This window comes from Cryptomeria japonica, chromosome 5 (genome assembly GCF_030272615.1).
Source record: "Cryptomeria japonica chromosome 5, Sugi_1.0, whole genome shotgun sequence".
NCBI lineage: Eukaryota > Viridiplantae > Streptophyta > Pinopsida > Cupressales > Cupressaceae > Cryptomeria > Cryptomeria japonica.
In genome coordinates, this window is record NC_081409.1 from 806,136,284 (window position 1) to 806,149,059 (window position 12,776).

The following is a 12,776-nucleotide window of genomic DNA, read 5'->3' on the forward strand; positions in this document are numbered from 1 at the left end:
CGACACATACAATCTAATTAGACAGTACACCGAACTTTCCTGCAAAACTAATGCCGACCATGGGATACGATTTCAATGCATTTATATCGGGCACCAGATTGGTTGGCAGTTACCAGTTGGGTTCGGTGCTAGTCACAAATACTTTGACCAACCTTGCGGAAAAACAGGCCCGAAGCATTCATTGCCATTAAAGAACCCTCTGTAAAGTTGTATTCATGGCCGTTTAAACACCAACTTTTAACATGCATTCACATCTCTGAACATCAAGATAGCCAGCATCTTTACCAGCGCCATTCATTGAACAAATCCACATCACTGTATTTCTCCTCTGTTTTACTCTCTTTGGATTGAATTGCACCGCCCTTTCTTTGGTGGACCTCTTCAGCCTATATATATACATTTGACAGGCTTCCCCAAACACCCATTCATTCATTTGTTCCTCTGTTTGTTCTCTGTTTGAAGAAGATGGCTAAGGTTGTGGACTTGGATTTGGAATTGAAAGTCGCTCCCAAAAAGCTGTGGGAAGGTGTCAGGGAATCTACAACACTTTTTCCCAAGATCCTGCCTTCTCTCTTCAAGAGCATTGAAACAGTGGAAGGAGATGGGAAAAGTGTGGGCACTGTGAGGCACATCAAGTATGGAGATGGCATGGCAGGAGTGACATTTGGCAAGGAGAAGGTTGTTGCAGTGGATGAGCAGAACATGTGTGTCACTGTCTCTCTTGTAGAGGGTGAGCTTCTGGGGTACTATAAGGTGTTTAAGCCTACTCTGAAGGTGCTGCCAGGAAGTGATGCCAATTCATGCCTTGTGAAATGGAGTGTTGAGTATGAACCTGCTGCTGCTGAGGTCCCTCCTCCTGATATGGTCAAGGAAAGTGCTGTCAAGACTTTCAAGGCCCTTGAAGGCTACCTTCTGACTGCTTGAGTTAGGAGAGCTTTTTACTTGTTGATATGTACTAGAATAAAGGAACGGGTGTGCTGATTGTTGAACCAATTTAAGGTTGGGTTTGCAAGAATCAGTTTAGAGAGATGGGTAGCCTGTAATTTGGTGAGAGATAAGATTATCTATGAGTATTGTTGTTGGTATTCTGTATCTACACTTTGAATGGTAATGGTCTTAAATTTTATTTCTATTTAAATAAGCACACATCATGGTGACATTTGTGGACTTTTGATCATTTCTATTGAAAAAGCTCTAAAACGCAGGTCAAATGATGAATTGGTGATCCACAAAATAGAGATCTAAATGCTGTGCTAGCTCTTGAATGATAGGGCACATTTTCATACTCAGGTTTTGAGTGATGTCTTGTATGAATAAAATTGTAGCTCAGATAAGTTTTCTGGAAGTAACCAATCAACCCATTTACATTTACATGTTTTCTAACAATTTATTTTTTGTATTTTTAAGGTGTAGGCATACTTTATTTAAATATGATATACATTTATGGTCAAATGATCAAAAGATCACTTCATTCCTATCATAAAATGGTAAATAGTTGTTCCACTTTTACTTATTAAAGTTTATTTTTGAGCATTGAATTGGGTAATGTTTATGAAAAACCATGTAGACAAAATTTAAGCTTAAATTTATAAGCTATACTTCATCATTAATCAAATTTGATCAACAAGCCTATGTGATTAATATCATTGGTATAGAAGTACATGCAAGAAAAATATATGATCAAATGATCACCTCATCCTTATTATAAAATGGTAAATAGTTGTCTCGCTTTTATTTGTCAAAGTTTACTTTTGAGCAATGAATTGGGTAATGTAACTTATGAAGAGCTATGTAGACAAGTTTTCTTTTGAGCATTGAATAGGGTAATGTTTATGAACAACCACATAGACAAGAATTAAGTTTAAATTTATAATTTATTGTTCATTATTAACCAAATCAGATCATGCCCTTGGTATAAAAGTACATGTAAGAAAAATAAAGGAAAAAAATATAAATCACAATTGAAAATTTATACCTTTAAAATTGATGTTGAATTTGGAATTTGAAAATGAACATTGAGGTAAAGAGATACTTTGATGACTTGTAAGGAAGAGAAGTTTCTATTTTTTCATATGGCTACTAAATAGGCCTACACATCTTTGATCTTCATAATGAATAAGATCTTGTAAAGAAATGTGATTTCTAGGAAGAGATAGTAAAATCTTTCATGAATTTCATAATTCATAGGACACTTAAATTACAAACTCCTCCTCTAATTCTATTTTATTGTTGCAAAGTGTTTAGATTTAGATTCATCAATCTCTTAAAATAAAGTTTGGTGTACTTTATGCCAAGTTGATGAGAGCATACTTGCAATTAGCTCAAAGAAAATCTCAATTTAAAAGGTTGGTGTACTTGAGAAAAATCTATTTCCTATATGAATAGTGCTTAAACTAGTGTTACATTTTTGTGACAACTTCTGTATGAATATGGTGCTCCAAGTAGAGATGCATTTTTTACGAGAATGATTCTATTGATTTTGTTGAAGTTGATTTTATGCAAGTGAGAGGAAAACAATGTTAGATCTCTAAAAAATGCTTTAAATTTTTATCTAAGAAATAGTGATATACTAAGATAAATAAATCTCAATAATAAGATTGACAAAAATATAAAAACAAAAAGACTTGCATATTAAAACATGAGTTATTACTATTTTTTTTTTAAAATGTACTAATATGATTAAGTCCACTTACTTTAAGAAAAAATACAAAGATAAGTAACTAATAAGAAACTTAATTTAATCTAATAGTTTACTTTGCATAAAAAAAAAAAAATTGATAAAGAAATGTAACTGAATAAAATCAAATGATTTTGTTATTTAAACTATGAAAGAAAAAAAGGAGAAAATGTTGGAATATCTAATATTGTGTGTCCAAATTTAAAATTGGAGTTGTCTTTACTTTTAATTCAGAATTGTATAAAAAAATTTTTATAGATGTCCTCTCTTTAAAGGTCACTGCAATTATGCCAAGTCTATCTACATTCCTTTAACTTCTAAGAGTAACCAAGTTTTTATAATTTATACTATTTTAAAATTTCCCTCAACAACTCTCTAGAAAAAATAGTGTGAAGGAGAATTTCACATATATTATAATCTCATTTGTTAAAAGGTGAAAATAGAGAGTACCATTATGCTACAATGTTTTCATTAACACAACTCACATTATGTGAATAGTCTATTAGTTTGATAAAATAATTGTTTTGTGTTTTATTTTTTATTTCTTATATCTGTTAGTGTTTCTATATATTCTTTGAAGTTAATTGTTTGTATAGGAAAGAATAAATATACAACAACATTCAAAATCTACTACAAGTGACCACAAATGGAATGTGAAGTATAAGGTTGACTATGCCTAGTAGGAATAGTCATATTTTCTAAGGGGCATGCCCCAAATTGTATGTATATGTATAAGATACTATGATGATGTAATAAGTAAGAAGAAAAAAAAGATAGGAAGGAAATATATTAAGTGTGGAAGATCTTGTATATGATATTATATGCAGTAAGAGATATTTATATAAAAAGGAAGTTGATGGTTATGATGTGTGTAGATGTTTAATTATTGTATGGCATATTATTAATCATAATCAAGATACCACATGTTAGTATTTTATACCATAGATCCTCTAATCATCCTCCTCTTGTAGTTATCGAGGTACCAATACAACATTTAAGATTCATAAGACTCAAAACTCTTATTTATGCTCCCACTCTTCTTACTGACATATGATTCCATTATAAAAACCCTAATAAATAGTACAGAATAGATTAGAGCAATAAGTAAAATTTGTAAAGAAATGCATTAAGGAGGATGCTATACGAAAGACAAAAAAATTATGATCAGCAACAGATTCTCTTAAGTCTTAGCCTTGTGAGAGGGGCTAGGAACCTAGGGGATGGCAAATGGATGGAGGAGATCTTTGTGACCACTCAAAGTAGGCCTCTTATAAGAACAATGAGATCCATAAATGGGTCAATGAAACACCAAATCATAAACACCTATGGTCAAAGGGGATAATAAAATATTAAGAGATGTTAGAGAAGAATTACAATTGACAACATAGTTGTACATGGAAATTAGGTGACAAAGATAGACCCAAGAACATCAAGAAAGATATTGAAAAAGAATGGAGAAGATAAGGATGGAGTTAGAGTACACCAAGAAGGTTGTTGTTGAAGATGAGTTAGAGCACGCCAAAGATGGTGCTACCAAAAAGGAAAAAAAAAACATGTCATAAGGGTTGTTGCTAAGATAGAATAAGAGTGTGTCAAGGGCCATGACGTAACAAAGATATGCATATTTTTTGGAGAAGAAAGATACAAAAGAGTGTGCCACACTGGCTACAAATGATAAGAACAAAACATAATTATATGATCTAATTTTAAAGAAAAACAATTTACATCTTGACAAATCAACATAAATGCTAATAGATCTACTAGAACACAAAAAAAGGGTTATCCCAAAAAAAATTGGAAATAAAGTTGTGGTAGCATCAAGGCTCCAACTCTTCTTGTACTAACTTGAACACGGCAAATGAAACCTTGAACTTATTCAATATTTAGATCACCATTGATAAAACGTTTAACAAATTCTTAAACTCTCTAGAAAACTTGCAACGTTTAAGATATCATTCAACATATTTAGAACAATTAGTTAATAAAATAAAGAAAAGAAGAAATGTCAATACATGAATAAAACAAAACATAACATGTTAAAACTTAGATAATAAGACAACCAAAATAAACATAAAAAATGGAACATCCTCAATAACTAATGATGTGTCTAACGAATGAAAAGTCATCTCTGAAGATAAAATAACATTTGCCAAGAAGTTCATTGTTGTGATGCCAATTCATGCCTTGTGAAGCAGTGTGTTGAATTTGTGCCTAGTAGTGTTGATGTCCCTCCTAAAATGGTAAAGGAAAGTTAACCTGCCACCTTCTAAAAACTTTTTGAATCAACAAAGCTTTCCCATGTGTATATGCACTAGACTAAAAGTTCAAATAGAGTATTTAGATTTTTTGAGTAGGTTTTTGCATGAATAGTTTAGTCATTTAAATTATGTGTCTTCAATAGTTTCCACTATTTCATGCACTAAAGGAGTTTATCAAGATTGTGTACTTGCTAGACATAGTCACCATCCCTTTAAAGCCTCTCATGCTACAACACCTCTTGTGTTGGTTCATAATGACTTGATATCATTTTCAAATCCTTCATTTTAAGGGCTAAGTATGTGGTCACCTTTATTAATGACTTCTCCTTATACACATAGGTGTACTTTCTAAAGTACAAGAAAGAGGTTTCACCACTTTCGAGATCTTCAATGTGTTTGTGAAGAAGCAAACAAATCAAGTTCCATTTGACAAGTATCCATAGATCATGGAAGAGTGTGAACCAAATATTTTAGGAATTTTATGACAAACATGAAAATTCAATTCTACTTCAACAAAAAAATTAAGTATGAAAGTTATCATGATATCCAACAAATATTTATCATTGAACAACGAAATACAAAATATCGACAAATTTAACTCCCATTTGCCATGTGTACTCCCGCCAGGGGAAAGGACCTAGTACCTAAACATGTTCCAATGGTTGTGATAACAATTGTTGATTTAATACCCACACTTGTTGATTTAATGTCCCTTGTTTTTTTAGAACATTGCACCAATAGTTGTGACTTTAAAGTTTTTATTGCTGATGATGACTACCCATAATTGAATGAAAGGTATCCCTTAGTTCTAAAAAGCAACCAATCATCTAATAACACATTAGCTACACAAGTATAACTCTCTCTTTTGCACAACCATCAATCTCACTTTTTTGGGGCTGTTTCAGACACCTTGGCTAAAAGCATGCTGATCTGGCATCATATTTGATGATGTGGCCCTAAAACCTTAGTTATAAGTAGGGGACTTGCCAAGTAAGCCGCTGTAAAAAATTTGGGGTGAATTGAAATTTCCACATAGGATTTTGATAAGCACAAAGTTAGGGTGCTCAACTACTGGGTCCTCTCCCCTATCTCAAAGAAAGAATACATATTTAGACAATCAGCCATAAATCTCTTAAATTTAGAAGCCCTTTCTTATATAAAAAAATGAAAAAAATGATACTTGAAACAAAGTTTTAATTAGTCAAATTTAGAATAAATGACAAATAAGTGTTCGACGAAAAAAAATTACCTTCTAACTTTTCTTAAACCTTTTTCAATATAACTATTGCGTACACATCTTTTTGAGAAAATTTCTTGTCAAATTAAGGTAACTGATACTCTAAGGCTTTACTCTGATATATTTCATCAGGGGACCTTTCTTTTCTCGTAGATCACATTATGCAAGAAGAATGTCAAGGTTAAGCAACAACAACAGCAGATTAAAGAACAAATTATGAATTTTTAGTCTGAGAGTAAGCTCAGTCCTTGTAAAGATGTAATAAATCTTTTATACTCATTATCATTTTCTTTTTGTCCTTGTAACTGGACTTCTCTTGATTCAACTATGTTCTTCAGCTACCTTTATAACTTCAATTTTATAATCTTTAATTGCTTTGTTCAATATTAAAAAAAAAATTGTCCCTACCTAATACCAAATAAAATGGAAAAATATAAAGACAGCTTATTTACAAATTTCTTCTTTTCCCATGAGCATAGAAAAGAGGTTCCCAGTTTTGTGGGTAGAAGATATAAAATTACTACCTAGGTAGACTTGTTACTTTTGACCACCATAATAACTTTCAAACCATTATGTACAAACTCTGACTGAGAGCTCTTCCTAACTGATGGATCGTAGAAAATGAGGCAGTTTGCCCGTTAAAACACGGTATATGCATTCAAGTTTGAAATGCAGTTGAAAGTCATGAACTGTCCAAGTCGACTGATAAATAGCTGAAATTTGTATGTCTTCAACCTGTGACTATGACCACAAGCTGACGAATGATCTGTAACATATTTTCTTTTCCAATATTCTTGTCTACCTACTAATATCCTATCAAATGCCATGAAAGCAGGATAGAAAATTCAAATCAGTAAGAATTGACTTAAGAGCTTGGATAGAAGATTGGTCAAAGCTGTACATTTTTTCAAATTCATTTCTGACATTAATCTAATGAGAATATTAGATCCATTCAGATACCTGATACCAGAAAAATATGAAAAATATGCAGCCCTTATCTTGTTCTTCTCCTCATAGGAGAAACTGGTGAAGTTCAATGTGAAATACTGAGCTTAAACAGATCTAGAGCACTACAACTGTTCCAAACTATTCCAAGAAAGAGAGTAGAGGCTTCAATAGGCATTTGATTCAGTGTATGCTCAAGAAAACTTCTAACTCAATTACAAAATTGGTCTAAACTAACCAGTTAAAAAACTTCAATCCTGTATGCACATATATCCAAAAATGTCCTATACCATCAATTGAACTTTCCTAAAGTAATGCTAGCTTAAGTCTGCCCAAACAAATTATGTTTAAAATCCAGATAAACAAAGTTGGAGCAGCCTAAGGATCTGAAATACTGATATGATGCCAAAACACAAAATATATAGGTAGTGGCACTACAAATGCCATTCAACTCAACCACCAAAATACAGAGATACCTAGAAGCATATGTGTTCTTGCAACTGAAATGATATTCTAGAAGAATATATAGTTTCAAGTGTTTAGCAAAAGTATATGAAAACCTCAATTTAGTTGAAACTTGAAAACAATTTGTTTAAAGTAGTTTCCATTCCTCCTAGATGTCATACCTAAAGATTGCACAATCCACCAGATGTCCAGACACCAAAGAATTTCATTCGTAGATAGAAGTAGCTATGCACTACATTACCAAAAACATAACAGTTCCGTCCATTTCTGGGAAGAAACTTGATTGAAAATGCTGACAGGAGTAAATTACCTATAATGGCACTATAACTGCCATTTAGCTCAAATAGCACAATAGAGAGACTTCTAGAAGCATGCATGTTCATGCAACTGACCTGGTATTCTAGAAATTTATAGTGTTAAGTGTTCAATAATGAATGCCAGAAATCTCCTGGATAATTAACACTTGAAAACAATTTGTTTAAGTTGGTGCTTATCCCTGCACAATAGCACAGCCAAAGAGTGTAGAAGTCAACAACTGTATGGAGAATCCCATACATGCATAGAAGTAGTTGTGCACTATTTTACCAGAAAGTTAGAAACATAATAGATCCTTCCATTCTTTACTGTGGGAAACAAGCTGCATTTTCCGTCTGAAATCACACTTCTGTTTAAACAGATTTACAAAACTGAAAAGATAGGAAGATGTCCCAAGACGCGTTGGGCTTTAAAAACACATTTTTATTGACACATTACATTTGCATTTATGACATGCCTGCAAATGCACAGTTCTTTGATAGAATAGGTCTCAATTATTATAGTTTTATTGTGTCACGTAAAAGGCATAGCAACGGGGTGAAATCGAACCAGTTACAGTGTGCTAACAAAAATATAATTTTGTCTATTTAAAAAATCTGCATGCCAAGGATCAATAACGTTTCATATCAAATGCTAAGATGGTGTTTACTTTTCATAAAAGCGAGCACACTACTCTGCCTCTTTTGGCAGAGCTTTAGCTGCTTTTTGTTTAAATTTCCTTTGCTTTCTGTAAGGAAAAGACTTCAATGGAATTTCAAATTTCTTTGTAAGTACCCCAAATTGGGTGATCCTGGCCTCGTCTCTAGAATGATAGGGTGCGCCAATAACCAGCTACAGAATCTCTACCATGATTGTAAGACTTTACTATTCAAACAAGTGTTTGACACTAACCAGATACATGATCTCTTTTGCAATGTTTCAGAGTCCATCTTTCCATGCTCTTAGAAATGAGGTTGTCAAACAAATAGCTCTTAAAAGCAAATGAAAGATTGGACAGCGGGGAAGAAGAGTGAAAACATGGTTGAATCAAAGCATGAGAAAATGCGAGTTGCCCTGTTTCTAGATGATGTTTGGGAAACAAGTCCAAACCTACTTGTTAGAGGAATTGTGTGCCTCACTTTGCACACCTCAACTCCAATTGCCATGTCTAAAAATCATAGTGTTCACTCACAGATGTGTGTTCCACCTCAATCAATCATTCAAATGCAAGACTTAAACGAGGATGATAGCTGGAGATTGTTTTCATGCATAAAAAAATCTACAATAATAGACTTTTGACTTGTGAAAATCAAAACATGTGCTTGACAACCATAATATACTTCCAAACCATGATGTATAAACTCTGACTTAGAGCTCTCCAGAGTCCACAACTCATAAATGGAAGAAAATAAGGTAGTTCGACTGTTTAAACACAGTATATGAAGTCAAGTTTTAAATCTTCAAAGTAGTTGATCATGAATTTTATGTCTTCAATCTGTGACAATGACCACATGCTGATGGATGATCTGTAACTTAATTTCTTTCCTAATTTTCTTGTCTAACGAGGACTCTCTGAAGCTATAAATTTATAGCGTTTCATATCAAAAGCTAAGATAGCATTTGTTGGCATTATGAGAACCGGCATGAAGACATAATGATATTGTATGTTGTCATTGATGTCAATATGTGACATAATGTGAACCGGCACATGTGATAGGCGAGTGATAGGTGAGGAGAGAGGAACCGGCATATGTATGAACCGGTTTATATGCCAAAGTAAAGCGGCATATTTGTTCAAGATAAATCGGCATGCAATTACGGGAACCGACACATGGAAGCATTGTGTTACTACTGGTTGGTAGGTAGTTTCCACTTCAGGATTTCCGGTTGGAGTAACTCAAACCTGTGTGACTCAATCGGTGATCTTTGTGTGATGAGTTAGCAGAATAATGGAGAACAAATCGTGTTGCCACGTAAGCTCTGTGCGCGTGAAGGATCTTGCATGAAGAAGACTATTCCTATCTACCTCGAGAATGTGCGAAGTCTGTCAAATGGTGATAACGCATGATGGGTTATCAGCCGCCATGAAATCGGTGGAAAATGGACGATGGAGAATATCTTGAGATCGATTCAAGATTGTTGCATTTAATGCAGTATGATTCAACGGTCAGGATTGAACTGCTTGAATTGCTTAACCTAACAGGTTTAGGGTTTAGGGTTTTTGCTATCGACCTATCTATTTCCTATAAGGTCGATGTTGTGTTTCTTTCTAAAGTTGTTGGCAAAAGTTGTGAGTGTGTATCCAAGGGTAGTGATATGTGATTCTTGCCAGACCAAAGGAGATAAGAGATACCTGCAAAGTGAATGTGCAGAAGGAGAAGAGGAGCCAAAATGGATTTGCATTAGCATTGAGTGCTGTTATCAGATCATTGTAATTCTTGTTGATCTTTAACCACTTCAACAGTTGTGAAATCCCTTAACAGGGTAGCCTTAACTGGGCTTGATGCAAAATCCCTTAACATGCTTCATTCAAATCCCTTAATAGGGTAACTCGAGGTTAATGAGTTCTGAGAAGCTATAGAGCTCTGGAGATCCTTTAGCTATTGAGTTCTTGAAATCCTCTAACAAGGTAACCCTAACCGGGTATTATAGCCATCCCTTAACCGGGTGATCCCTAACAGGATTGGTTCCTAGCAGAACCTATTGTAATGTTTTTAACCGGACAAGGCTCCTAACAGAGCAGACTTCAAAAGAGTTCAAAAGCAACTTGTGGGTATTCATCTCCATCGTGGTTTTTCCCAGTTGGGTTTCCACGTGAAAAATATGTGTAATGCTTTTACCTTGTGATGCTTTGTTTTTACCTATTGAGCATATGATGGTTCTGTGTTTTATGCCTGTCTATAAAACATATTGAACTTGCTGTTATGAAGATCTGATGTTAGTTTACCTGTTCATACATGAGAGCGTAATGGTACTGTAGTATTGAGCTAAGAGGAAAGCTTAGTGAGTGACCGGTTTATGATTGTTTGAGATGTACTGGATATTACCGGTTGAACTCTGTTTTAACTAGTATCCCTATTTGTCAGTCATCTGGAGTATTTGCTGTCAAACCAGTTTTGGACTGTATTTGTGTTTGTACTGATTCACTCCCCCCCCCTCTCAGTACTGGCTTGGTACTAGTGGTTCATCATTGAGTTATCAGCATTTGCTTTTCATAAAAGCAAGCAGATTAGTTTGCCTCTTTTGCCAGAGCTTTAGATGCTTTTTGTTTAAATTCCCCTTGCTTTCTGTGAGGAAAAGGCTTACTGGAATTTCAATTTCTAAGGTACCTAAAAGTGGGCGATCCTGGCTTCATCTCTGGAATGATTGGTTGCGCCATTCAGGTGGCTGCAAATTAGATCATTCAATGCATCAATGTTGCCATCAGATGCAGGAAAGAGTTGGATGCCCTCAAAATTTGGCCTCTCAAAATTCAATCATTGAACATGGAAATGCAAGAATATCGAGAAGCTTTGAACTCTGGAAGAACAAGTACATCCCTTCACTGTTCTTTACCCTCAACGGTCAACAGCTGGTTGAATGAATTGAATGCTCTTCTAGAGGAAGCATCTGATTTGGTCAGACATTGCACTATACGGTCATATTGTCATCTTTTTTCTCGTTACAGAACAAGTACAAAGATTAGGAAACTCATTGCAAATGTGGAGAAACATGTAGCCTCCACGCCTTCAGTTGCTTTTCTGCACCAACTGCAACATCATATGGCCAATCGACAAGTGCTTGAGAAAATTAAAGAGATGAAGGATTCTCTTAATCTGCTTACTTCAGCATTTGCCGAAACATCTGGAGATTTTCAATTCAATTCTTCAGCCGCTCCCAACATGAAGAATATTGAGGAAGCACTTGTCATCGGACAAGATTCTGTATCCACCAGGCTTGAGGGGCTAATTGATTCAGAGCAGCACAAAAATATGTCTCGTTTCAGCATAGTTGGGAAGGGCGGCGTCGGTAAGACACAACTACTTAAACAAGTCTTCAATAGTAACCAGGTACAGAATCTCTTTTGCAATGACTTGATGCTCTGGCTTACTGTCTCACAGAGTCCATCTTTCCATGCTCTAAGAAATGAACTTGTGAAACAAATAGCTCTTATAAATGAAAGATTGGACAGCAAAGAAGAAGACTGTGTGAAAACATGGTTGAATCAAAGCATGAGAAAATACAAGTTTGCCCTGTTTTTAGATGATGTTTGGGAAACAAGTGCAACCTCGTTATTAGAGGAACTGTGTGTGATTAGAAACAATTTTGAAATATTGAAAAATATTTTCATATTTTTTTCTAGTTTTTTCTACATGTTAGTAATTGGGTTTTTTGAAGGCCTTTGGGGCATTTTCAGCCCTTGAAACTTTGCTCAGACCTTTAGAGCATGCTCTATTAGGACTTGGCTTTCAACTCTTGGAGACCTTTCCAACTAGTTAAATGGCTCGCAATTTCGAGTCCTAAGTGGAAAGTTAGGTCTAGTCAAAGTTAGGACAAAATTTGATATAGTTTTTTAGAAAATTTCGTAGTTTTTAATTTTATTATGTAATAAACAAATAAGATTGTTGAGTTTCGATTCTCAAGGGGTTTTGGTGACCCTTAGAATCTCATGAATTGTTATATGGTGGATTTTTGAATAGAATGAACTACTTTTTGACTTGCTTCAATTCTGTGTTTACCTTGTTTGTGTAAGCAAATCCACAATACCGCAGATTCTCACTTAGGTGTTGTCATCTGAATCCATAATTCGGATCAGTGGTATCAGAGCAAGTTCACTTTTGTATGTCATATCACACGTGATCAACATTTCAAAGATTGTGGTTGGAAACAAGAAATCCTTCAGACTATCTTCCTTTGAGAT

The 12,776-nt window shown here is 34.5% G+C and overlaps 1 protein-coding gene across 1 annotated transcript; it reads left to right on the forward strand.

Annotated features, from left to right (window-relative positions):
• The first annotated feature begins 284 nt into the window (after window positions 1-284).
• On the forward strand, window positions 285-1,132 carry LOC131042183 (MLP-like protein 423). The gene has a single exon (XM_057975516.2). It carries the CDS (start codon window positions 466-468, stop codon window positions 922-924), a length of 459 nt encoding a protein of 152 aa, XP_057831499.1. The 5' UTR covers window positions 285-465; the 3' UTR covers window positions 925-1,132.
• Window positions 1,133-12,776: the final 11,644 nt, after the last annotated feature.